A 27,432-nucleotide genomic window follows, 5' to 3' on the forward strand; every position below is an offset into this window, starting at 1 on the left:
AAGTTGTAAAGAAATTTTGTGTAAGACTAAATCTGTAAAGCATAGCTACTTTCAGAAATACGCTACAGCAAGGCAATCTGGTTGAAGGAGCTCAGGCTAGAGTTTACACCCTAATAATAATATTCAGTGCAGAGCTCATCCAAGCGTGTAAAAAATGTCAGGGACCTAAACTAATGCAGAAATGCATCCAGATGCTTTTGCCAGAAACATCTGACCTAGATGCAAGATCTTACATTTGTCCTTGTTTAACTTCAAGAAGCACCTGTTGTCCCACTTCTCCAGCCAGCTGAGGTCCTCCCAGATGTGTGCCAGACCTCCAGCTGGTCTCTCCCAGCTCTGAGTGCTAGAGCTTCACACACACTGCTTTCTCAGGCAGAGAGGGACAGCCTTTGCCAGCACACCATCCTGCATGTGCCATCCCACCATCTCTCACCACTCTCTGCCAGTACATCTGGGAAAATTCTCTCCCAGTTTATATCTCTATCTTTCAGTAACCCAGTCTAAAGCCCTCCTTAGGAGGCTAGTAAACCTGCTGGCAAAGGCATTCATGTTCCACTTTGACAGGTGAATCCACTGTGTGCTCACAGTGATGCTCAGTGTCTTGACATCACAAAAGCCTAGAGATACCTGGAAGTGCTCAGAACAATACATCAACATTAATAGCATTTCAGTGTGTAGATTGACCTTTACCAGGTGATTCTCTTAACAGGTCACCACCTAGATGGTACCAAGTAAGGAACTGCAGATCTGGATAATCAGCTGATTTTTCATCTGATTCTCCTGTTCTGTTCCCTTCTCTTATAATGTACATAAACTACCATGTCAACAGATCACGCAAATATCCATATATGTAACTTTGATATTAATCTTCATGTTAGATATAAAACATAGTTTCTATTCCTTAAGTGCATAAATACACAAAATCACTGTGGTTTTCTTCCTTTTATTCAGTTACTGATGCAACCTCAGCATTTTGCTTTTTGATCTTTGCATTAAGTTACTTTAATCCAGACACTTTTGTCTATCTCTCATTTTCCAGTATCTGTAGTTCTGCAACTTGTGCTTTTCTTTGTTCCTATAGAAAGTCTCTTATTACTATGAGATCACAGTCTGTTCTTCACTTGCGAGAAAACAAGTTGCTCTATCAGCAGTGGCTGTAACAAAGCCTTGTTTCATATCAACTACGTCCTCCCATCTTATCACAACAGCCAAAGCTTCCCCTATAATCTTGATGCCCTGCCATGACAATATTCTCAACTCCCTCCCACATCCTATACAATATCTCAATATCCTCTTTCAATATTTAGGCCTCCCTGAACTGTATTTTGTTCCTACCCCTTTATTTCCTATCCTCCACAAGTGAATCACGTCCTGAATACTCATGGCTCCCACATCTCTCTTGTTTGACTAAGATAAGAGATTATATGTGCAGATAAAATGTGCTGTGACCTATCGTCTAACGCACGACCAAGACTCATGGCCAGCTGTCACTGTCTCAGGGAAAAACGTATGCAGAGCACTATCTCTTCATTTGGGATCTAAATGAATCTCTTTTTTCCCAAAACACTCATTTTCAGGAAAGGTGTGGGAATATCACACCTCTGAATCTTCTTACTCTCTACTAAATTTGATTTAAATTAAATGATGGATTAAGAGACAGACAGGTGAGAGACTGATAGGTACAGGCAGTGTGGCTGTATACACAAATCCATTTGTAGAGCTGCTTGTGCTTCGTCTTTCCGCTAACATCACTCAGCTGTCATATGAGTTCTGATTTTCTCTCCTCAAAGGGACAACTGTGCCACTGTGAGGTTAATCAGAAACTCTCCTTAATAAAGACAAGGCCACAGAAAACTGATAAAACTTTGGCATTAGCCCAAACCTAAGCATTTGCAACAACATACGCATTGGCTTGCGTCAGATAGGCACCAGGTCAGTGACAACTATGTAACTTTTATGGTTTTTAGGCAGACAGAAAAATCAGCTTTCTAGTCCTCTCTTGAACATCTTCCTTCAAAACACTTGTCGGGGATGATTTATGATATCAGCTAATCTCACAACTCCTAACAAATGCATTTTTTTCACTTCCCTGCAACCTGCACACTCGGGCACACCATGAACCCGAAGAATACATCTCCATATTAGTACCAGGCTGGTGGCTATTGAACAGAAATAATTTTTAAAGTATTTCGCTCATCAATGCTAAACAGGCCAGAAAGAGGTGACCATGTATGTATTGAGACTTCTTATGACAGCTGATATTCAGACGAAACACACAGCAAAAAACACTGCCTGCAGCCTTATGCTCAGACTTCCCCCAGATTCCTGGATTTCTGTGTCACATGAAATGGCCACAAGTTTTGCCAGAGGAGGTTTAGTTTAGACAAGAGGAAAAACTATTTCTCTCAGAGTGGCCAGGCACTGGAATGAGAGGTGGTGGAGTCACTGTCCCTGGCATGTTCAAGATGAGGAGCTACAAGATATGGTTTAGTGCTTGTGGTAGCAATGATAGTGGGAGGATGGCTGGACTAGATGATCTTGCAGGTCCTTTCCAACCTTGTGATTCTACGATTCTATGACATCTAGTCTGTAGTTTCCATAAGACTATGCAGACCTAATGAAAATACAAAAACATTAAAGGCAAACACAGCGTGAAATGGGTCAAAATAGTTGTGAAGCATTTTTAAGCAGATTTTATCTGCCACGAAGAAAAGGTACAGACAGGTCGAGTACAGAAATCCACACAACTTTCACTAGCCTCTCAGCTTCCAATCTCCTACCCACATCTCTCTGTGCTACTTCTTGCTATGGACATCTTTGTTTTCCCTCTCTTCCACTCACACTGCCTCCAAAAGCGAAAGTAAGAACCTGCATTTACGTATACACAGTCAGCCCCTGCAGATCCTGTCCGTACGCACAGACCTATCTGCAAAAACATAAAGCAGGATTTGGTTTGGCATCATCCACAAAATACAGCGCCAGAGTTTTGTTTCAAAGGGGCGCAAAGTCTTTATTCAAGCAGGAAAACAGAGCATTTCACTGCTCGCCTCAGAGGAGCAGCCTCCCACCGATGTCCCAGAGGCAGATTCCCAACGGAAGGCTGTGCCGCCGCAGCTGGGGCGTTGCTGCCCCAGTAAGAGTGCTCTGCTGCCTCATAAAAAACGAACAGCTGCTTATAGCAAGACTACAGCTAAAAGACAGAAAATTATCGCTCCGCACTATGCGGGCCCACGACACGGACGATGGTGTAGAGCACCACCAGCGCCGCCCGCCTCCCGCCATGCCCTGGGACGGCCGCGCGGTGCGCCTTGGGAGCTGTAGTCCCGCGCCTGCGGCCCCGTGCCCCCTCTCTCGTCGGGCCGAAGGTACGCGGCGCCTGCGTCCAGGCCGCGGTGTCCCGGCGGGCATCCTCGCTCGTCCCACTCGGAGATGCAGCGTGCGCTGCGCAGGCTGCTCCCCTCGCTCTGCTCGGCGTGGCCTGCGGCTCTCCTCGCCCCGCGCCCCCTCCTCGCCCCGCGCCCCCTCCTCGCCCCGCGCGTGGGTCCTATGGCGCTGCGGCCGGCGGCAGCAGCAGAAGCGGGTACCGGCGAAGAGCCCGCCATCGCAGCCGGCTCGACCCCAAAGCACGGTGAGGGGACCGGGGCCTGGGGGGGCTGGGCTGCGGGCGGGGCCGAGCAAGCGCGCCGCGGGGGCGGGAGGGCGCGCGGCAGCTGCGGTCACGGGGCGGTGATGAGCGGTTCCGTGAGCGCTCCGCGTCAGCCTAATCGGGTTTGCGCTGTGTGGCTGTGCGGAGTGCTACACCGATCCCTTTCTGGCTTATTATTTAAAGGAGATTTCTTTAGCTGGGTCAGTTCGGGGCTGACAATGTTTAATAATATATTTATTGACGATCTGAACGAGAGAATTGAATGCACCCTCAGTAAGTTTGCAGATGTCACCAAGTTGGAAGGAAGTGTCAACCTATCTGGGGGTAGGAAGGCCATACAGAGGGGTGTGGACAAGCTGGAGCACTGGGCTGAGGCCACTGGGATGAAGTTTAGGAAGACCAAGTGCTGTTCCCTACACTTTGGGTGGAGCAACCCCATGCAACACTATAGTCTTGGGGCAGAGAAAGACTGTGTGGAAGAAATGGGTGTTGGTCGATGCTGAATATGAGCCAGCAGTGTGCCCAGGTGGCCAAGAAGGCCAACGGCATCTTGGCTTGTACCAGAAATAGCGCAGCCAGCAGGAACAGGGAGGTGATCATCTCCTGTACTCAGCACTGGTGAGGCTGTACCTTGAGTAGTGTTCAGTTTTGGGCCCCTCACTATAAAAAAAGTCATGAAGGTCCTGGGAGCATGTCCAGAGAGGGTCAAGGTGAGGGGTCTGGAACACAAGAGTTATGGGGAGTGGCTGAGAGAACTAGAATTGATTAGTCTGGTGAAAAGGAGGCTCAGGGAAGACCTTAGAATCATATAATGGCTTGGATTGGAAGGGACCTCAAGCATCAAGTTCCAACCCTCCTGTTATATGCAGAATTGCCAACCTCTAGATGAAGTACTACATCAAGTTGCCAAAGGCCCTATCCAGCCTGGTCTTAAACACCTCCAGGGATGAGGCATCCAGAACCTCTCTAGGCAGTGCGTTCCAGCGCCTCACCACTCTCTCTATGAGAAACTTCCCCCAATGTCTAATCTAAATCTCCCCTCCTTTGGCTTAAGACCATTCCCCATTGTCCTATCACTATCTACTCTTTTAAAAAGTTTATTTCCCTCATGTTTATAAACTCCCTTTAAATATTGGAAGGCCACGATCAGGTTTCCCCCGTAGCCTTCTCTTTTCCAGGCTGAACAAGCTCAGTTCCTTCAGCTTATCTTCATTGAATAAGTGCTCCAGCCCTTGGATCATCCTGTATAGACCTTGTTGCTCTCTACAACTATTTGAAGGAAGGTTGTAGTGAGGTGAGGGTTGGCCTTTTCTCCTGTGAAACTAGAAATTGAAGTAGAGAGAATGGCCTCAAGTTGCAGCATGGGAGGTTCAGGCTGAAGATTAGGAAATATTTCTTAAGAGTGGTCAGGTGCTGAAACAGGCTGCCTAGCGAGGTGGTGCAGTTACTGTTCCTGGTGGTGTTTGAGAAATGTATGAATACAGTACTTTCAGACCTGGTTAGTGGGCATGGTGGTTATGGGTTAGACTAGGTGATCTTAGTGGTCATTTCCAACCTTTCTGATTCTACAATTCTCTGGTTCGCTGGGCCTGTGAAGCTTGTGCCAGTAGTACGAGCTCAGAAAGACTAGATAGCCATTTTCACAGCAGCAATAGATTCAGCCCAGGTTGGATGGGGTTTTAAAGCTTATCGAGTTCCAACCCCAATCATTATTTGTTACTGTTCATGGGAACAGCAGCCACAGACCTAGTCTTTGGTGTTTTTTTATGTGCAGGTGTAAAATAATCAAAAACTGTTTCTCTTGCAACTAAGTGTGAAGAGAGGATGCCTGAGAAAGGAGTACAGTGAGAGTGTTTTTCCTTATTTTTGTGTTCTCTATGACACGTAGCTTGTTTTGTTTTGTTTTCTTCTTTTTTCTGCTGGAACAGGTGGCTCATCTTCATGAACAGCAGTGACTGCTTAATGACTGGTAGCTCAGTAACCGCTCAAAGACATATATAGGAATAGCATAGATCCCTTTTCATATATGAAATTAATGCAGTTAAGAATAAAGTTTATCCTTCCGTAGTCTAGTGGCCAAGGAGTTGCTGTGGAAGCTCTTCCAGTTACACAGGTCTCAGATTATCAACATTTTGCCAAGAACTTGGAAAGTCCTGTTTTCATGTTGCTTTAGTGTCTAGGATACAAATCTTGGATTTTATTGGTGATTTCCTTAATGTTTAATTCAGGAAAAGGTGGGATAGAGTTTTTGATCGGAATCTCCATATGTAGAGTTGAGAAGCAGTGCCTGTGTTGTTTGGGATGTCGCTAATGGGCTGTGCCCCTGCCCACCTGCTGCTATTCAGCACATGCTGTGCTTTGTGTCTACAGGGCAGAAGGAGGGCATAATCTGCAATACACACACCTCAGATTTAGGTGAATCCTTGTTCCACAGCTGATGCTACCGTACCAAATTCCTTTTGCTCTTAATAGTTTTGCATTTCTGAATCTTGTTGACAGCTTTCCTACCCCACTTGTCCTTGTTTGTCAGTTTCATGGGTCTTTGTTTCTTCCTTTTGTGACCTTTCTAAAAGGTGAAAATGTTATGTTCTGTATGCTGGTGGATCACTAGCATGTAAGCTTAACTCTGTTAGGTAATAAATGTATTGTTGCTTTAACGTCTCGTTGTCATACCCGGTTCTTCATTGTCTATGGAGGGAACAAGCAGCCACTCCAAACAGTTTGCTTCTTTTTATTAGCCTCTGGCATAAACGTAGGTGTCAGACCACAACCACATAGTGATTTACACCTCCCTGCCTTAGGCTGGAGTTAGCATGTAGCCAGATTCTTCTTTTGCTTATCATCCCAATGGCCCAGACTGGCTCTATACTGTTGATTTTACACACGTAGCATAGCTTTGCATGCCACAGTAGCATGATATGCACTTTTGCTGCCAGTTTTTCCCCTTGGGCCAAATTTGGACTATCTGCATGGTCACAAGAGAAGCTTTCAAAGTGTGTTGTCTGTCATAATGAGCTGTCCTGGGATAAACTGCAATTCTAACAGAAGGCTTCTTCCACTACAGTAATGCCATTGTGGAGCTGTCCCAGGAGAATATTACTGGATGTCTAGTTGTGTCTACATTCTCTGTTGCTAGAGGAGATACTGATTTTTCATTTCTTAAGGTGTAGTTTAATACATATATTACACTGTGTGGGAGATACAGGACTAGAATAATCATCTCGCTCCTGCATGATGTAGTCAGCTGAGATCTCTTTTTTTTATGTGAATTTGTAGGATTCCCTTTCTGCTCCTTCATGCCACATTTTCAGTGTGTTTGTTTGCACTGCAAATAATTTTCTAGTGTTTATCTGCACTGAATTTCACATGCTGTTATTGTTCTCCAGAGTGAGCTGTACATGATATACGAAGACTTGTATTGTTTTATACTTGCTCATAACTGTCCTTTTTGCTTCTAATGCATTTACTTAGAACGGATCAAAACCATAAGTTATTAAATGTAGAAGGCTGGACTCTCTTTTTTATGCTATTTCACATAAAGCATTGAAGTATTTTTACTGATGTGTTGTCAAGGAAGAAGAGTAGCATTCTTAAAAAAGATTTATATCATTATTTATTTGTCGAGAAGTAGATAAATTTATGCTTTGTATATTGCTTATCTATAATGTCACGTAGGTATTTATACTGAAAACTCATCCCCAGTGTGTTATTTAAATATATTACAGATGGGCTGGATAATATGCAACAAAAGAAGAAAATTGTTAAAGGAAATAAAAAAAGAACACAAGAGGGAAAAAAGCCATGTCCTCCTGCTGATTCAGTAGATTCTTTGATGGCAGAAATGCCATTTGCCGACACAGATATTGAAGATGAACTTGCTAGTAAGTGTATTTAAATGGAAATAGTGTAAAAGGATAGACATATTCTGCACACAGTTCCTGATCCTGTCTGTTGGAATGCACAGGTAGGCTGGGCACATGGAGTACAGTCTCCCTGCAAACGGAACCAAGTCCAGAGGTTTATTAGTCCTCAGTCCTGCAGATATTTGAGCATGTTAAAAATTTGTTTTGTGATTCATTGAAGCAATGAGCCACAGCATAATGATGTCTCATATATGTTTATTCACATTACTATATATGAGCTGCTGAAGTGATGGCTTTTATGAGCTGTTTCCCAGATGTGTATTCCCAGCATGTGGCTAGAAGTGCACTTGTTATTGAACAGTGGAGAGGGGCTGCAAACAAAATAAGCTGGGAGAAATTTGTGATACACACAAGAACTGAGGATATGCATATTTTTTTTTTCTTAAATGTCAGAAGGGGGCTTTGAGAAGGGAAAAGATGATAGACTAGACTTAAATTTTCTTCTCTCTGGGTTTGGTCCATGAACTGTGGGTTGGCCACTCCTAGTCTACCACAGCCTTCTCCTTTAATAATCCTGCATATCTTGTTTTATATTGTAAAATGCAGTATGTGGGGAATTGCTCTGAACTCACGTCCGTGCTCAAGTTGCTGGCCTAGTGCACTGCAGCAACCTGGCTAAATGAAACACAGCTGTAGTTTGTAAGCCATGTATGTATGTTAACAGCCTATAAACCCTGCCTGGATGTACTGTTAGTTCAAGCATGGTACTCCACTTGCATGGCTGTGTTCATGGAGGCTAGAGTAGGATCCCAGTCAGACAGTTCAGTGCATGGGCAGATCAGATGCCTGGGAAGATGTGGTCTTGTCAGCTGACTAAAGTGATATTAAGGATTACTGGGTGTGATATTAACTGTATCTTTGTTCTGATTCGTCTATATGCTGAAAGTATTTTCTTTTTTTTTTTTTTTTTTTCTTTTTTTTTTTTTTTTCAGTGCATACAACCTCTGAAATAAACGTGGAAAAGAAAAGGAAGAGGACTACTGGGAAGGAAGTTCCAGAAGGCAGTGAGAGAAAGAAGAAAAAAAAAAAACAGTACCAGCCAAATTATTTCATTTCTCTTCCAATTACTAATCCAGAGGTGATATTCTTTATTACAGTAATTTGGTATAACTAGAATTATTTCAGCAGCTGCATGTGTTTGTAAGAAGAGCAGTGTTTGAGCTTGAGCAAGCTCATTTTTTTCAGGTATTTTTAGAAGAACATTAGCAGCCTATTCTATCAGTTAATGTTTTTAACTAACATCTTTGTGAATAAAATTACTCATCTGGGAAAGACCAGAGAAAGGTTATCTTTTTATGCTCTCTTACAAAATTCATATTACTTTGATTGAAATTGCCTTAATTTCTCCCTCTGCACTGTTTCAGTGTTGTTTATTTTGTCATTTACATGGAATAAGGAAGAAAGACATTCCGTTTAATAGGAAAATCACTGCAGTATTTCTAGCTCTCCATATACACAGGATTTTAAATTTGGATCTGTTGCTGTTTTAATCTTGCATTGTGAAGTTTTTAAAGTTTCCATAAAGCTGATCACCTTGTTTAAAATTCAAACAAGCTACCGCTTTAGTGAGATGCTGTTGAAATGGATTCAAGAAGTGCAGCAAAGTCTTCAAAACTTATTCTCCTGCAATTAGCACATGTTTAACTTAACAGTAACAGAGCTCTAGGTGAATTTTAACTCATTCTGCATCTGTACTGTCTGTTTTCAGTGAAAGTCAAAAATGGAGAGAATCTGCAATGAAAATAATAAGCTAGTTTTGGAAAGTGCAGTCTTTGATCCCTCAGAATATGTTATGTGAAGAAGAGATGGCAGAAACCCTCCCTTTTCAGGATAGTTTTAGGATAGCCTGACACAAGCGTTGCTGATCTTTTATGCCATCCTGCTCCGAAATATCTTTTCTTCCTGTCTCTTCCATGATTTAACAACAACAATTAATGTAGGAGTTACATAATCTGATAATTGAGAATTACTGCTCACAGTTGTTACATTGAATTGCTGATGGAGCAGAAAAATCTTAACTAAACATGCTTCTTTCTTAATATGCTGTGTATTTGATCTTCTTTCATTGACGGAGGTAATGGGACAAATGTATTAAATCTCAGAGCGTTTAGGAATTCCAAGACTCTACTGGAAAGTTTTGTTAACACTTGCCTCCGATGTAGAGTTGTTATCAAAGTAGAAAATACATGTTGGAATTTGTTTAGGCAACAGTAGCCAAAATTCAGACTTCAGACATCTGGTTGCTTGATAGCCGGCAGGGATCTGGTAATTACTAGTAGTATTTCAGTTAGCAATTAGAGGTCTTCCTTTTGTGAGAATTTAATTTTATTCCAGTGAAGTGTTTTAGGCATAATTGCTCTTTCTTCGTATTTTATATAGTATTTTGAGCTTTACACAAAGAACCATTTTGTAGCAAGGGATGTTTCTGAAACACTTGAACTGTTCCTCTCAGTTGCTTTCATTTTAATGAAGTAAAATGCGGTGTTCCATTCATTTTGGCTTTATAGTCAATTCATATTTTTAACTGTGCAAAAAATGGTTAAATAGATGATTATTGTACCTGATAAAAGTTATCTTTCACCTGATGTGTTAGCACTGGCTAGATTAATCCCCGAGGGTCTTTCGGTCTTGATTATAATTGCAATAAGCTGTTCAATTTTTAAAGCTACTTCCCAGTGGTGTTCAGTAAACAAAACTGTTACATTATTGCTCTTTAGAGTAATGTATTCTAAGTAATGGGAGAGGTTACACTAAAATCAATATTTGAGTCCTTAGTCAGAGGGAATTTTTAAAAATAATTCCAGAGAGGAACAGTTGGGACAGACATCTCTTTAAGTTGGGAAATCTCAAGCTTCATGAAATTGTCAGTGTGATATGATAGCTAAAGGGGGAACAGGTGGTAGTGCAGGGAGAATTCAGGACATAAGCAGGAAAGGACTGGGATGCACTGCTCAGAAAACAATACGGGTGAGGCAGAGTGAGGTGTTGCCTTCTGATATGAATTCTGAATGAATAATGCTGATCTTCTTCAGCACTACGGTATGGCTTAAATTTCTCCTGCATCTGAAACTACAATAAATGTGTCATATAGCCAGGATAAGTTCTGACACATGAAGGAAATGGTTTTATTTCAACATGATATATAAGGAGAGTGTTGGCGTGATTTTATTCAAGTGTGCTGCACTACTGAAAACACTTCTAGTTTTGTTGATTCAGGATCGACAAATGGTTGATACTGGCAAATGGTTTTTACTTTCCTTTGTCCTTACCATTTTCCCTAGAGTTGATACCATTCAGTTACAATTTTTTTTTTTTTAATGTATATGGTGTCTTATGTTCTAAATACATAAATAAAAAAGGAGCTACTAAATGTATGAGGTTAAACTACTGCATGGCAAAACCTATCTTAACATTGTGGGTCACAAAAGTACTGCTTGCCCCCATTACATTTTGCTTTTTCAGGAAACATGTATGTTCATTATAACTACATACAGCTATTTTAAGCCTCATAGCTACTTCTGCTCATTATAAAAGTCAATATATACAGTATATTTGTTAAGCATTCACTAGGGAGTTTCAAATAAAAAACAGATTGACAGTTTCTACATTCTTCTTTTACACTGTGTACACCAAAGCTGATTTGTCTTTGCTTACTGTGGTTTAAAGAAGTAGCTCATTTTGCCAGTCAGTCAAGGTTATTGGATTTGATTTACTCATAGACTCAAGCCTTCCTGCATGTTTTTTTTAAATTACTGCAATACAACAGCTATCTTAATTGCAAGCACAGTAAACAGTTTGGATACAATTTATAAAGCATATATTTTTCACTGGAGAAAAATGCAAATCAGATACTTTTAAAGAAGACTGATGGTGTTAGATCTGCCAAAATGTTTGAAGAAAATATGCACAATGTACTTTCTTTTGGACATGAAGATTAGAATTGTAAGTCTGGTATCTCCACACACACAGATATACAAATCAGAATATTCTCTGTTTAAAATAGGCCTGATCCTGATCCTCCAGAGACCTCTTCCACTTTTCAGATGCTTGTCTGTACATAGCACTCAACACACGGTAGAGAAATTCACTAAAGAAGTCTCTGATCTGTGCCCCTGTCAGTGTACAACAATCTGCATGATCTCAAGCTGTTCTAGTAATCTTAGAGAAATCAGGTTCTGTTCTGATGTGATGAGGAGTGTCTACTTCTTTGTTATCACTGCATTTGTATTTGCTTTGAGTTTACTCAGATCAGCTAGCACAGCTTTGTTGCAGGATAAAAGTTCCTTCTGCAAGAATGATTTCTACATAAACATTTGACTTGAGTTTGTGTGCTTTCTTGTTCAGCTGCATTATTGGATGCAGTAAGCGTAATGGCTAACTGTTGTTTCTATGTCTCTGTCTTCCCAGATTGCTGACAACATTCGGGCTCTCCAAGATGCAATAATACAGAAGGATGATAGGCTTTCCAAAGCAATGGTTCACTGTGGTTCGTTGCACGTCACAATGTTAGTGATGCATTTATCCAGCAAAGAAGAAATTAGCATGTAGGTATTTGGAAAAGTAGTTTTTTTGGTGGAGTTTGCAAAAAAAATAGAAAGAATAACTGATGCTTTTTGTAAGCCCTAAATTACTGGAGTTACTGAATATTTAATTCATATTGCTTTTAAATTGCTAATCTTAATATTAGCTGTTTGCATACCATGGTATGTCATGAGCTTTGCCCAAAGTACACGTTTTCTTTGCATTTTTCACAGCATATGCTGAACTTATATGCAGATATCACGTTTTTTAAAGGAGTTATTTGAAAACTGTGTTTTGGTTGTAGGGGATATTGAACAGATTAACAGAGGAGCTTTCAGATTTTCATAGCTCAGGAAATGTGATAGGCCAAGTTAGTAATAGTCAATGAAAAACTACAATGAAATAAGCCTTAGCTGCAAGGTACTGTCCCATGCAATTAGTTTTTTATGCCTTTAAATGCCTCCAGAATATACTTACACTGAAAGAGAGGTGTTTATATTGCCTTATATTGCTTCAGGGAAATAGCTGAATGTTTGATCATACAGAAGGCATAAAAGTTGTAGAAAAGCGTGTGCATAATACAGAGACGTATGTATGTAAGTGTTACATGTGACTTTGCTGTATAAAAGTGGAACTGTTTGGTTTGGTGGCACTTGCTCTTTATCACATGTCGTATAGCGCTCCGGCAAGCCTACTTCAAGGTACAAGTTCAATGGTTAGTGTGAAGTTCTTAATATAAGACTCAAGTCAGTACAGCTGTAATTTACAAATGTTTAGAATAGTAATTTGCGTGTCTAGCTGCAATTGTGACTTGAAATGAGTTTCACAGTCCTGCTTTGCATGGACTTTCTTGGCAGTTCCTACATGGATGTGGTGTCTAGTAGCTTATATATATATATGCTGTCTCTATATATGCACACCATAATTGCAAAAATGAAATGGCTGATAACTAATATTAATTAAAATGCTGATAAATAGCCTGCTGGTATTATGCAAACATCTGGGAATCCTTCAGTGTTTACATATCAATGTTGTGAATTGCTCATGAATCAAAATTCACTATATTCTTGTAATTCTATTTAAAAAAAAAAAAAAAAAAAGCCCCAGTTGTTCTATCTCCCCACTAGGAGGTCTTCCAGGAGGCTTCCATCATTTGTGTATCTTAATGGTCTTAAAAGCCATGCAGTCCATACACTGAATTATCTAGATCAGTAACTAACAAGTGCAGTGAGATATTGCTTGAGGTATGGTAATACAATTACTAAACAATGTGTCTATTAATTGTGTGTGGTAAATCACTTTTATCCTCAAAAGGTTTTGCTTTTAAAGTACAGATGGCTCATAAGAAAGAATTCAAGGTAGGAAGTAACATCAAGTAGCAGAAGGTATTTTGGCTGAAAACACATAATGCTTACAAATAATGAGATACCAGTGTGTCTAAATCAGTTGCCCTGCTTGTTTTTCACCCTTGTTTTCTTGAGTGCTGTAATACTAAATCCTTAGGCCTCTATGTTCTTACCTCTCCTTTTGAAGAGGTGAGTTTCTAGCCTTCCTCCTTCAATGCTCTGAAAAGAGAGAGGTAGCTAACCAGGAGCAGAAAGGAAAGCAAGGTATCCCAGATCTGCTGCACTCTTCCTCCATGTTCCTTTTGTCTCCTGGAGCAGACACACCTGCTCTGGTTGATGAGGAAACTGTGGTGGCACCTGAGAATTGGTGAAAACAGTGAGAACAAGGTTATTATTGAAGGCATTTAAGTATGAACTTTTAAAAAAGAATTGTGAGGAGTTATCTCAAAGGCAAATATACCTTGCCATTAATAATTTCTTACAGTTCTAAACTGCATATCAAAACAAATGTTGCCAAATTCAGTATCCTTAGCCACACCGTGAGCTCTTCTCAGCTCTTGCTGGGCAGCTGGCACTTGCTTATGGAGTTCTTTTCTGCCTCTCCCAGCAGAACTCCACAGTCCAGGAGCACAGGATCTGTCCTCTAGTCAGCAGCTTCCCCAGTGATTCTCCCCTTTCCTGTCCAGGTGCTTCCTGCAGCTATCTAGCTCAGCTGTCCTCAAGGTATTCTAGGTTGCATTTTCTATTGTGTGGGATTCTTATTTTTTCTTGTAACTGATGTTTTCTTTTTAACAATCTGTGAGGATTTGAAGACATAAAAGTTGCATTTTCCTTTCATCACCAATTTTTGATACCACGTTAATGGAAAGAAATCAAGATCTAGACTGGCAAAAAAACCTGTGTGTAATGTTGAGTGACAGTAACAACTCAAACTACAACTAGTGATTTGGGCAGCTGAGAGTTCACAGATTCATAAGTTTGGATCCATTAAGTTATTCAGATATCTACACTATCATGTATTGCCTCTGTCCATATATATATTTCTGTATCTAGAAATGAAATGCGTTGAATGCTATTTGAAGTCCAAACGTGATAAGACTGTTCTAAACATAATATTCAATTGAGCATGACATGGAAATGGGAGATCTGTATTTTAAGCTTCTCTTTGTACGGGAATCCAGACCTGCAATTTGCATAGGAGCTTTCTAGCAGATAGGCTGCAATCTGGCCTCCATAAGTACACTTCACATTTAAGACTGTATAAAACCAAGAATGTGAGATTTAAAATAACATAAAGAAAGCAAGCACTCCCTATAACATGACAAAAAATCCTTGATTGAAATCAAGTAACTTACTTAACCTGACCTTGGTTTCAATTAACTGCATGGTTCTCAATACTCCATCTTATTAAGCACACTGGAAAAGTGTGTAGAGACGCTTGTATATGTATGTACAGGCATAAGAAATACAGACATGTTGGAAATCATGCTGATGCCTTTCATGCAGCTGCTGTAAAAAGAGTAAAATAAAGTCATGAGTTTTTATCCTGTTACTGCCATCTAGCGTTTATAAAGCCAACACTGGTTTCGTGAAAACTTCCAATTCTAGAACTAAAAAGCACATGAGAGATCTTTGGAAGGCATTAAGAATATAGGGTTCTTCTCGATTGTGAATCATTTCAAAACAAAAGCGATTCAAAACAAATATTTCATGTTCTCATACAAGTACCTAATAGGGCTAATTAAAATGATTAGGTTATGAGTGTTGCTGCTGTTAAATTACATGTGGATTATTTGTGCATGCTACTTGTCTTTTAAAGTAAGCATTGGTTTTGGTGATACTTATTTTCCTGTCAGCTTTAACGAGCTTAATAGTAATTTCCATATAATTTTATCATTATATTACATATTAAATGTCACTAACATCTGTTTATACTTTTAAGTAACATTCTATGGCAAGTTTGAAGGAATCAGAATCTTAGAGCATCCCACTCAGATAGCAGGGCATGAACAAAAGTAAATTACTTTAAGAATAGAAAACAAAATACTTCTCAATAAGCATCTTAAATGTGATGCACAGAGTAATAGAGACACTGTCATCTTAATATCTAGTCATTCAGATGAACTCTGTTCAGGAATTACACCTGTGGCTGTCTGCCTTACTGTTTCTAGTTTTACAGCAGGATGTGTGAACCAGTTTGCCATTACAAAATAGTGAGAATACTGACTGCACTGATAGTAAGTAGTGCAGAAATACTTGAGTAAATAGTAAATTAATACTAAAGATTTTGAGATTTTTGTATAGAGAGATTAATAATATATAAACAATATTAAAATATGTGACTATGACATACATATTATCTTTCCCTTGACAGAGCAGTTGGTGCTCTTTCTGACAGCAAGGATTTTGTAGAAGATCTCCTAAAAGGAAAAACGGTGGATTTGTCTTTTCAAGGAATCGATCACTTCAAAAATGAGGTTGGGTTTGTGCAGCTGGCAGAAGATGATCATAGAGCTGTACTTTCGGAAATAGCAGGTACAACTTGTGAATATAATGTTAAGTGCTTTAAAGACTTTCTAGCAACCTTATGAAGTAAGCCTTACCTAGATCATAGCGGAGCACAAATATGAGTAAGCTGGTATTAATTTAGTCAACACTGATTTACCTTTAACAGCTGCTATTGTTACACAATTGATTTCTCAGCATACCTGAAAGGGACTTTAATTACAGGGCCATTCTATGAGATCTTTTTACTTAGCATATATAAAAAGCACAACACAAGTTTATAGATGGATAAAAAGACTTTACCTTGTTTTGGTTCCAACACTGTGTGTTGTTTCTCAGCTGATATGCACTTTATCTGACTTGTAAAGTTGCACAGTTCTCTTTAGTGTTCATGCTGAACAGAGTACTGAGAGTTGGTGGTATTTGTTCCTCTTCTATGGTCTGGGAGTCTTTAAGTTTTGTGCTTCCTCTGTGCAATATGTATAGCTCTTAAACCTCATCACATGCTTGAGTATAACTGCACATACACACACAGAATTGTATACACATTTACATATATTTATATACACATTTACATATATTTATATAGAAGTATATACATAAAATAAATTTGAGACTTTCTCTCCACCTCTGGAGGATAAAGGGAAATCAGAACATGGCTGATGTACCAAAGGAATCAAATCCATGTCCACACAGCTTTAGCCTGAGTTTTTTTTTTGTTTTGTTTTGGTTTTTTTTGTTTTTTTTTTTTTTGTTTTGTTTTGTTTATTTGTTTTTGGTTTTTTTTTTGAGTGTTGTGGAACCAGTCTGTGGCTTGTTCAGTGCTATTGCCTTCATTTAACAATTATGAAATTACTGAAAAATGTTGCAGGTGCATAGTATTACACATGTGTACCTGCATGTACCTGCATGAGCAATTCAGGAGCATAACTCTCAGTTAACAGTGAAACTAAGGCCACTGTCCTAGTCAGACACACAAAACGTATCTAAAACAGAGTTTTCAAGTCGCAGGAATATACAAATTAAAAGTCATATAACTGTCAGCTAAGAAATAGCAAACAAAGTAAGGTAGAGTGGAGATTTTTTTCTGTCTACAAGGCTACACTCAAACTATGTTGTTTACAGACAGTAATTAAAAATTCTCAGCAAACATTACTAATTCATCAGTGTCCTTCAAAGCACTTTAAAACAATGCCAGCAATTCTACCTATTCCCTGAAAAGACTATTTTAAAGAGTCCTGCAGCATTGAGAAATTATCTTTTGTGCTTTGAGGAATGTGAGGTCACTCTACTTTCTTAATGATGCAACAACCCATATGGGACATTTGGCAGAACAGCAAAGACTGCTGCTGTCACAAAATCTCTTGTGCAATCCAGAATGGGTAAATGGAGCTGGTATTGCATCCATTAAAAAGAACAGATGAGTATTTTGCTTACATTAACTTCTGGAACCAATTATAGTACCTCTCATGACTTTGGTTGTGTTGGATGCTTCATTGATCAAGTTGCATGGTGAAGCTTTCAAAGTGCCTTTTGATGCTCAGGTTGTCAACAAAATTAAAGTTTAAAAAAAAAAAAGTTGAATTAAAATGATCACATTTTATCATTATCTACATCTATCATATATCTACATCTGTATGGTGTAGATACATTTTGGTGCACTCCTCCACTCAGATACCATGTAGTAGTTTCTGGACTGTACTTGAAACAGTAAACATACCTTCTAATACAAAGAAGCACATTAGCAGAAATACACGGTTGAGTTTTTCCATAACAAGTTTCTCATATACATTCAAAAATAAGGTGTATGTCAAAAATATACCTTGTATGCCTGCTCTGTGGATAGTATCCTGAGTATACAATTTAGGAAGACAGCTACAAGAGAAGATACTGGGAACTCTTTGCTGGACTTCCGTGAATCAGGATCTGTACACAGCTACATGTTTGAAATAAGATAACTGTTGAAAATGTATTTTTCCATTTGTGAAAGCTGTATTCTCTCCAAACATAGCTTGTCTGTAATATAACTTGGGTCCCTGCTTTTCCCTTACTTGAAAAAGAGAAGGCACTGGAGAGACCTCATTGCAGCTTTCCAGTACTTGAAGGGATCATATAAACAGAGGGAGAATGGCTGTTTATGAGGGTGGATAGTGATAGGACAAGGGGGAATGGTTTTAAACAGAGACAGGAGAGGTTTAGGTTAGATATAAGGAGGAAGTTTTCACACAGAGGCTGGTGACAGACTGGAACAGGTTGCCCAAGGAGGTTGTGGCTGCCCAATCCCTGGAGGCATTGAAGGCCAGGCTGGATGTGGCTCTGGGCAGCCTGATCTGGTGGTTGGTGACCCTGCACATAGCAGGGGGTTGAAACTCTGTGATTATTGTGGTTCTTTTCAACCCAGGCCATTCTGTGATTCCCTGGAACTGGTTTTAAAACTGAAGCTTGCAGAAAGAAAAAACTTCCATTGTTGTTTGAAGGATGTTAATGATTCTGTTGTCTGTGGAAGAGCAAACTCCTGTAGCTGGTTTGGTTTCTAGCAAGATCTAAGCTTAGTTTCTTACAGAGTTACTATTGTGTTCCTTCCAAGTTGTATGTGGTTTCTGCTGCACTCTTAAGGTGAATTGTGTTTTCACCTGTTATTTTGCATTCTTGAAGATGTTGAAAGAGGATTATCAGTAACACAATAGAAAATGCATTAAGTTCACATTAGCTTCCTGTAAGATACTGTTCCATAAGTAACATGGGAGTTTGATACGGATAACATCTGTATATACTGAAGAACCATCATGGCAAGTTCCATGTCTAGTAACACTAATGTAAACAGAAGTTTGGTAGAGAAAAAAGTTCAGGAAAAGCAGAGGTAATATCTTCTGTCTGTTGTGATTTCCTATTTATTCCCTAGCAATCCATTAACAGAGATTAGGATATATTATCTACTAGAAATAACACTATTTTTAAGTATTAACTAAGGAGCATGAGGAGTACCGAAATCCATTTTTGTCTAAGCCTTCTTAGAAGACTGTGGCTAAAAAACTAAGTAAGTACAGTGATTTTAAAGAAGTTGTCATTTTTTGTACTTCATTATGCCATGGAATATTTGAAGTACTAAGTGAATTTGAAAAATAACAGATTTCATTTTTACAATTATATTAAAAATGCTGTTTGAAACAGATGCAAGTGAATGAGTGAATCCTGTTTGCTGTTGATTTGTTGTTGTTTTGTTTTGTTTTTTAATACCATAGGGTTTGTAGTTTCAAGTTTAGGGATGAATGGTGGTGCCAGTTGCATTCTGGTCACCAGAGGGAGCCTGAGTTCCATCAACAAGAGTTACTGATGTTTTAGCAGTTGACTGTTTCTATTGCTTTCGATCCTTTGTTTTTTAAAGAAATGTTGAATTATTCTAATTACGTTAAAATGTTTAATCAAATGTTTTAAAACTCTTTAATTAATTAGATGAGGAAAACAAGTAGTATGCCTAACTTCTCTAACTTTAGTTTCCTATAAATGTCATTTAATCTAATTTCTCTATGCTAGTTTTCATAACAGTCACCACTAGAGAGAGAAATGGAGAGGCAGTCACAGCCTGTTTCTCTAAGTGCATTGCAGCTTTACTCAAGCATAACACAGCATTACAACTGTGCCAAAGCAGTATGGCTCCCTGCTGTGCTGTGGGATTCTGCAATCACACAGTGAATTCAGCTGTGATTAAACTAACCTTTTTTTCCTTTGCCAGGTAATTTTAACCTTTACAATTTGTCAGTATAGTTTGCTGAAATGCTACATGACTGTCAGCACAAATGACAGGAGTGGTGGCTGACCTGGGGCTAGAGAGCAGGAGCCTCTTTAAAAGATTATGTAACCACATATTTGTCATCTGTCTTAGGGTGATTTATGTTGCCCTGACTTCAGAGAGCCTAAAGAAATACTTTAATTCAGTTAATTTAGTTCACTTAGCTTCCAGATGGCTGATGCTAAGATAAATACATTTTGTCTCTTGTCAGGTTATTTTTAAACCACATTGTATGATGTAAAAATCATGAACTCAAAACTGTTTTTCATTAAAATAACTGATTTGTAAAAAGTGAACAAAAAGCTGCTAGTCCAAATCCCTAAGAACCCTATTCAAGATATACTGCTAGGGTAGGTTAGGCTTTTCTTCCAGTCCATGTACCTGTGTTAGTTACTGTTCCTACGAATGCGTGATCCTCCTTCCGATCATAGTTTTTCCACAAACTCATAAGAGGTAGACAACAAGCAAGAAAAACACAAAAAGGAATAGATCTCAAATGTTGTTGGCCTGTGTAGAAACTTGGCTCATGCACAGCACAAAGAAAAGCATGCTCTAAAGTTTAAAGTAACTGGCAGTTGGATTTTTCTTTTTTTCTTAAAAAATGTAAAGTATGTATGTATAGGCTGATACAGGTTACCATGCGATTAATACACCCATCAGAAAAAAAAAGTGGTTTTGCTGATTGCATTGCAAGAGCCAAGACACCTACCTGGTAGTAGACTAGAGCATTGTTCGTGCCTTTTGATATGATGTGGCTTTCTGCATGCAGCCTTTTCTTATTAAGCCTTTTGCTACGTCAGTTTTCATTTTAGGCCCTTTGAGTAAACAAATGCTGACAAAAGAGGTATACATTTTAATGAAAATAAACAATAACCATTAAAGCTTAGCACCAGTTAATTTTATGTGTTGGTACTCCTGTAGGTAATAGTTATTAAACACTACCAAAGTATCATGCTCAAGATCTTATTATTCAGTAGTGAATGTTTAATGCTGTGACCAGCAAAAGAGGCCGAAGGGGATATGAGAAGCACTGGACTGGGATGGGGACCTGGCTTTGTAATGCAGTGCCACTCACCTTTCAGTTCCCTGCACTTACACTCAGATGGGATCTTAAAATTCAGGCCCAGCTGCATGGCAGGAGGCAGAATAGAAAAAAAAATGTCTAGTGTGCTGAGAAAAATGCAAAGATATGATTTGACTCTATAATGAGGGCATTTTCAAGGAAGTGCAGAGAGGGCAGATGTAAGGGGGATTCTTTTGTCATGATGACAAACATTTAGGAAGTACTGGGGTGAATTAAAAGCACTATAGGAACTAAGTTCCATTAAGAATTCATGTTGAGCCTTCACATTATTGTTGTCTTGTCAGGCTTACCTTACATACTAGCATCTGTGTACAAAGTGTGGATTGCTTGATCCAGGTGCTCTCTTGATCTTAATGAATGAACACATTTGTTCTTTTATATACCTGTGTAATGATGGAGACAAAGACAACAACCCATGGTTATTACTGATGCATGTCTGAAATAACTGTACAGCTCACTGATGCATGATAGTGGCAACTCACTGTGGAAAAGCCTAAGTAACTATAAAATAACTATTGGGAAATAGCCTAGACTATGTCTTGCCTGCTGGTCCAGTGCAAAGCTGCCTGCCTATCTGTAGAGAAATGCTGAGCATGTTACACTCAATACTACTGTGAAAGTAACGATGACATGAAGACCCGATTTGTAATACCCAAAACTTTGCTAAGTGGTAGCCAACAAAATATTCTCCTAAAATAACAACTAGGAACTTAAGAAAAATGTACATTACTTAGTGTGTTAAATTTATAATTGTAAGTGTAATTTAACAATTCTTAGCTTCCCTGTGTCTTCAGTTTTAAGAGAATAGTCGGGAACACTTCTACTAAGTCTTCTAATTTAGGGACCATGGTTTAAAAACAAGCAGAAATTAATAAACTGGAAGAAAATCTGCAAGCATAATAGTTTCATGCATTCAATGAAATACTGGAAAAGAAGAAGGCTATTACGGATTATTATTCAATATACAATTGTAGCAGTTAGGCAGATCAAACCAATGGGAAAAGCATTACATCAAAGGCGCGATGGTAAAAGAACCAGCACATTAGAAAGGTACTATAAGGAAAAAGAATAAGATTACATACCCAAATCACAAGATTCCAGGATCACAAGAGAAAGCTTCATCAAAGAAGGATCTCCAAGAAGAAATCTTTCCCCAGAGGCAGTCAGCCCTTAAATCAGGGCTAAGAGAGGCGCAGCCAGGCTCCACCCCTTCCAGTCACACGGGTGGATTACCTTCACCTGTGCTCCTAAGGCTGACCAGGTCCTTTCCCCAGGTAATCAAGCAGTGGTTCAGGTTGTGACCCAACAGTTCACATACAACAATTTTTCTGTGAATCATTCTGTATTGATCTAGCTGTGGAATTTCTGAGCCTTTCAAGTTTATAGCTGTTCTGGACAAGTTTCATGTATTGTATTTCAGGTCTAATTATGGGAAAACAGTTGTCTAATGAATTTAGCTACATCCAATATAAAAGGCACAGATGACATTCAGTAATTTTGACATTGTAAAAATAATGTGCAAAGTGATATTGCAGAGTACAGCGAACTGCATGAAAGATGGTCTGAAAGCTGTCCAAAAGTTTGTTATAGGAAGTCACTGAGCTTGCAAATATAGCCTTAACTTCTTGAGGGTATTCTTTGAAGCTGCAAAAACTGGTCACCCTGAAATTAATAAGGGAAAATACAGATCCTCTTAGTTTTTCAGTCCAGCTAGTAATGTCATGTATGAGGGAAAGATAGTAGATGCTTAGACCCATGTGCACTGTCTGTCTATCATTCTTGTCACTGGCCTCTGCTTGCTTTCAGATCAGGCAATCCTCATCATGAAGTTTAACCTTCACATATTTGTTCATTCTTCAAATCCCCTTTCATAAAATCCCTTAAGCCTGGAACTTTTTTTCTGCCCACAAAATCCATGCTTCCTATCCCCATTCTTTTAAAACCCTCCTTGTGATCTCTTCTTCAGAGGGCTGCATAGATATTAATAGCATTACATTATCTTCTACTCTTCCTGTGCTCTCAGAATAACATTTTGCTTTGTTTCTTTCTTTCCCCTCCATCTCCTCAGATTTCTTTCTATTTTCATTATCTCTGAGGAAAGAAACATTGTGGTAATGACATTTGTAAGTCACCTTAACCTGTAAAATGTCAAAGTGTACTACAAAGCCATACAACTGAAGTTATCTATAGTGCCAATAAGTGTGGCCAATCTTTTGAGCCTGTGATATTTATATAATGATCTATCCCACAGCAAAGGAGGATGTGTGAGGAGGTTATGTCCGATCACCATGGGAACACACATGGGCACACACACAAACATGTAAATAGATCAGATTTAAAACTGCACTCTCTCTTGTTTTCTACTTCACAGCAGTTTTTCTTTATGTTTTTTCTTCTTTAGAATTTCCAGATAGGAAAAAAAGCTGATTTTGAAAAGATGATTAGAAACAAAATTATAAATATGTTTATTTAGCACAAAATGAAGACACCCATGCTACGTGGCTGCTGTTCGGCATTATAAAATGTAGGTTCCTTACTGTCCCACTTAACACACATTTATAGAACCATCATAATCATTCTACCTTGTTGAAAATACCGTGTTTTAAATCCCATGATTGGCTAAACCACTGCTGTGACACTGAGCTCTTAGAGGAATTAGGGACATATCTCTGTAATCACATCTTCATCACCACAGATCTTAATTGCAGAGGGGAGAGATAAGACATAGTGGCAGAAGAGTTGAGCTTCATAGTCGAGAAAAAAAGACTACAAACCATGAGATATCACAGGGTAGCATGAACTTGTTTTTAATGACTAATCCTTTGCTGGAGTATCAAAGTCAAGGAGTCCCCAGATGATGCTGTTCAGAGGACCAAATAAAGGAAGCAGAAAATGGGTTTGTTACCAACCATTTCAGTTTTAAATTCATCTAACGCTTTATTCAGCATTTACTCAGCTTACCAACATCAGAAAATAAGCTGGCCATTGGAAGCACAGAAATACATGCCTAGCATTATTAATTGAGTTAATTTGAACTTCTGCATCTCAATTTGAATAAGCAGCAAACATTTATTTAGTTTTGATATGTTAATCTGTTGTTCATGAATTCTTGTGTGCACAGCTGCATAATAGCTTAGCAGGGATTCAGGGCAAACGTAGAACTGTTTCCCACAGACACAAAATAATACAGGTAGGTAAGCTGATCTTGTGTATAGCCTCATATCCAAAGCTATTGACAGATAGGAGATTAAGATACGTAGATGCATAGATCTACAATTTACTTGTAGATCTGTATGGAAGTTATGCCTGTGCACTCATTTGGATGGAGAGGGAGGGAAGAATGGAGGAAGGGGATGGAAGGAAATAGGAACAAACTGAAACACGGAAGAGTTGGTCCAAATGTGGGAAAAGACTTCTCTACTGAGCACTGGCACAGGATGTCCAGAGAGGCTGTGGAGCCTCCTCCTTGGCAGTATTCAGAAGCTGCTTGGACATGGACCTGGGCAGCCTGCTCTAGGTGGCCTTGCTTTAGGGGTCAGACCAGTTGGGCCAGAGGTCCCTGCCAACCTCAGCCATTCTATGATTCTGTAATATTTACTTATATACATAAATATACACATACATGCACTTTTATATAATCTTCTCATGTAACGAGAGGAATTAAATGAGAAAAGAATAGTGATTGTCCAACATAACACAATGAGTTTGTTTCACTTGTGGGAAGGAAGTCCAGATCACTTTTGTACCTCATCTCTTGGGCTGCATCATACATCCACTTCCTTCTCTATTTACATGCAGAATATGAATACATCCTCCAGAGAGAGAATTCTAGTAGCTTATTTTGAAACCCTGGCATTTACTTTAAAATTAAATTTTGATGCCTTTCTCATCTCTCTTTTCTCGATGTTATTACAAAAGTTGTAATTACAAATGTTTGCTTTACTTCATTGGCTGGGTAGTATAGTAGTAATTGCAAGAAATAAATTTGGATGGTAAATGAATGGAGACTCAAAAACCATAGAGTAAAACCAAATCTAATTTTACTGACTACCACAGGGCAAGTGACTGTTTATACCAATTGTTACCTGTGTTTTGAACAGTGTATTGTCGATTTGCCTGAATTTACTTGGCTATGGAAAAAAAGTGGCTTTAGTACTGACAATTCACACTGTCGCACAGCCAAATCTTCTCTCCAGCTGTCCAGTTTTCCACCAGAGACCCAATTCTAGCTTCAACAAAAAACTTCATGGGATCTCTAGAATCTTTTCTCTCCGTTCAAGTGAAATATATCAGCCTTCCAGTTTTAAGACATCTTATATAGAACTGTATTTTTTAGAACTCCTCTGATGTGAAGTCATGCACAAGCTTGTAAAATCTCTTGTATGTGATTCCAAAGTATCTCACATATATTTACTATAGCAAACAATCAAAAAGGTAAGAGTAAGTACTAGAAGAATGTGTGAACTGGCAGACTCGTGCTAGCCAGCTTTAAATGCCTGAATTTTGGTTTATTGGGCCTTCCCTTTTTTCGTCTAGCCTTGCTTTTCACTTCCCAGTGTAATGCATTTCCTTCCAAGGAGAAGAATAATGCAGTGGATCTTTCTGATACAGCTCAAGCATTTCAACCAGAAGTAATTCACGTTACTGCAGATACATGATTATAGTAAGAGTAGATTAAATTCATCTGATAGGATTTTTTTTTCCTGTTTCGATTTTAGCTCAAGGATAGCGTGTGTCATCTAGATTTACAGCTAGTGAAAAATTTGAAGTTGTATTTGCGCAGAAAAAAAATGTTAGCAGTTTTTCTGTTTTTCAATAATAGGAATATTCTGTTTGCCACAGGTTTTATCTATTTCATCTGAAATTTCAAAATTACAACAGATATTTTTCATTTATAGTATTTCAGATTAAAAATAAAGCCTAGTTCAAAAATTACACTGAAATTTATTTCCAAGAAACAAAACATTATATTGGGCAGATTAGCTGTGATATGGTAAGCAAGCTCTGTGTAGTAGAGCTGCTTTGACCTTTGTGGTAGACAAATGTGTATTTCAAAATTAGAAAAAGAACTTGAAAGGCAACAGTGAAGACTAAAAAAGTAGAACAATAAGAATCTAACTTCAGTATACTTAGCATGTCTTCCAGCTGTGCCACATAAATTCAGTGACAGACTTTATAGCTTCCAACTTCAGGATTCCTTTAGTCTAAGAGGAATATTACCCAAATAGAGAAAGTAGGACTTATCACAGAACAATATTTTTAAAGACAGAAAATTTTGGTATTTGTTTATAGTCTTCCTGGAGTTTGCAAAACTTTTCAGTGAGAACTCCTGGACTGTTTTAATCTGATGGCAAAAGAAGGCAGCACTGATTGCTATTTAATTGCCATTATCTTACTAATGCCAAATTTGTGACCCATACTAATTGCAAATGCAAGAAGATTTTTGCATGAAACAGTGAATACCTTTGAAGTTGTGTAGAAACCTCTCTGCCTTTTGGTATTATATACTTTTTTTAAATACTGGAGTGGTTGTGACTCATACTACAGTCGGAAACACACTTTTAAGCATTCTGTGGTTTAATTTCTGAGTTCCTCTACATTTTCTTCCCCTCTTAGAGACTATGAGGAAGATATTTCAAGAAAAGGGCATCTTGGCAGGAGAAGAAAGAGCTTTTAAGCCCCATCTGACCTTTATGAAGTTGTCAAAATCAACACAGCTACGTAAGCAGGTGAGCTCAGGTTTCATGTAGCTCAGCAGCAATCCAGAAAGTTTAATTTGTAGATGAACGAAGGAGTTGCTTATGCTATAGCATCATAGTTTTACATCTTTGTAGCCAGCTGAAGAGGTAAGACTTTAAAATACTGGTATGTTGGAAGGAATAATTAGTACATCTACTGTGTAAAAAGTAGTCCTATATTGTACTGTAGGTTAATACTCTTGATATTCGCATTACAGTAAAATCATAGCCTGTTTTCTTTTGTGAAACTATGCAAAGCAAAAAGGTGGAATTACTTGTTCAAAATTACAGAATTAGTACTAAGGTGTAGATGACATAGTTGGAAATGCTGTCACAGAATTTATATGCTGCTTGCGTGGATATTGTTTGGTTACTCTGTGGGAGAAAATAGGTAAATAAGCAGGGGAATTTATATGTTGATTATGCATAATGTGCAGGCTTGCATTTCTTTTGATTGAATATGTTTTGTTGAATTACACAGTAGTGATAAAAGGCAGCATTATATTCTCTTGCAGGTATCTATTTCTTGCCCATTTATTAGCTTTTTTTTACAAGAAAAAGTAGACAAACTTAGAAGTAAGCTACAATAACTATAATGAGAAATATAGAGAAGCAATAATAGGATATTTAGCTTTTTATTTCACACAAACTTAACAGTAATTTATTATTAACATAAGATCTATCTCCATAAAATTTCTTTGCTGGTATAATAAAGCACAATACAGTGCTCTATGTAACCTTTCAACATTGGCTTGGAAAGTAATTTTCAGAAGAAATATTTTCTAAAAATAAGGATTAAAGTACACAGTACAATTATTGTCAGGTGATTTAGCAAGCATTAAAGTACTTTATTCATTAGAAAAAAACTATAAAATCTGA

At 38.6% G+C, this 27,432-nt stretch overlaps 1 protein-coding gene and 1 long non-coding RNA gene across 4 annotated transcripts in view; one reads left to right on the forward strand and one right to left on the reverse strand.

The window, feature by feature from the left end:
- Positions 1-2,984: 2,984 nt before the first annotated feature.
- Positions 2,985-3,387, reverse strand: LOC128075099 (uncharacterized). The gene is made up of 2 exons (XR_008203649.1): positions 3,220-3,387; positions 2,985-3,042 (listed from the first exon to the last, which is right to left on the reverse strand). It is a non-coding gene; the product is annotated as an uncharacterized LOC128075099 (long non-coding RNA).
- AKAP7 (A-kinase anchoring protein 7) overlaps positions 3,320-27,432 on the forward strand; it is a 74,763-nt gene continuing 50,650 nt past the window's right edge. For all 3 annotated transcript variants that reach the window (XM_052671490.1, XM_052671489.1, XM_052671491.1), the window contains exons 1-6: positions 3,320-3,628; positions 7,372-7,527; positions 8,502-8,647; positions 11,977-12,113; positions 15,811-15,971; positions 26,432-26,544. In XM_052671490.1, coding sequence (XP_052527450.1) covers positions 3,430-3,628; positions 7,372-7,527; positions 8,502-8,647; positions 11,977-12,113; positions 15,811-15,971; positions 26,432-26,544 — 912 coding nt within the window. In that variant the 5' untranslated portion in view covers positions 3,320-3,429. The remainder of the gene's footprint in view (positions 3,629-7,371; positions 7,528-8,501; positions 8,648-11,976; positions 12,114-15,810; positions 15,972-26,431; positions 26,545-27,432) is intronic.

This window comes from Tympanuchus pallidicinctus, unplaced genomic scaffold (assembly GCF_026119805.1).
Source record: "Tympanuchus pallidicinctus isolate F22 unplaced genomic scaffold, pur_lepc_1.0 scaffold1, whole genome shotgun sequence".
Taxonomy (NCBI): Eukaryota; Metazoa; Chordata; class Aves; order Galliformes; family Phasianidae; genus Tympanuchus; species Tympanuchus pallidicinctus.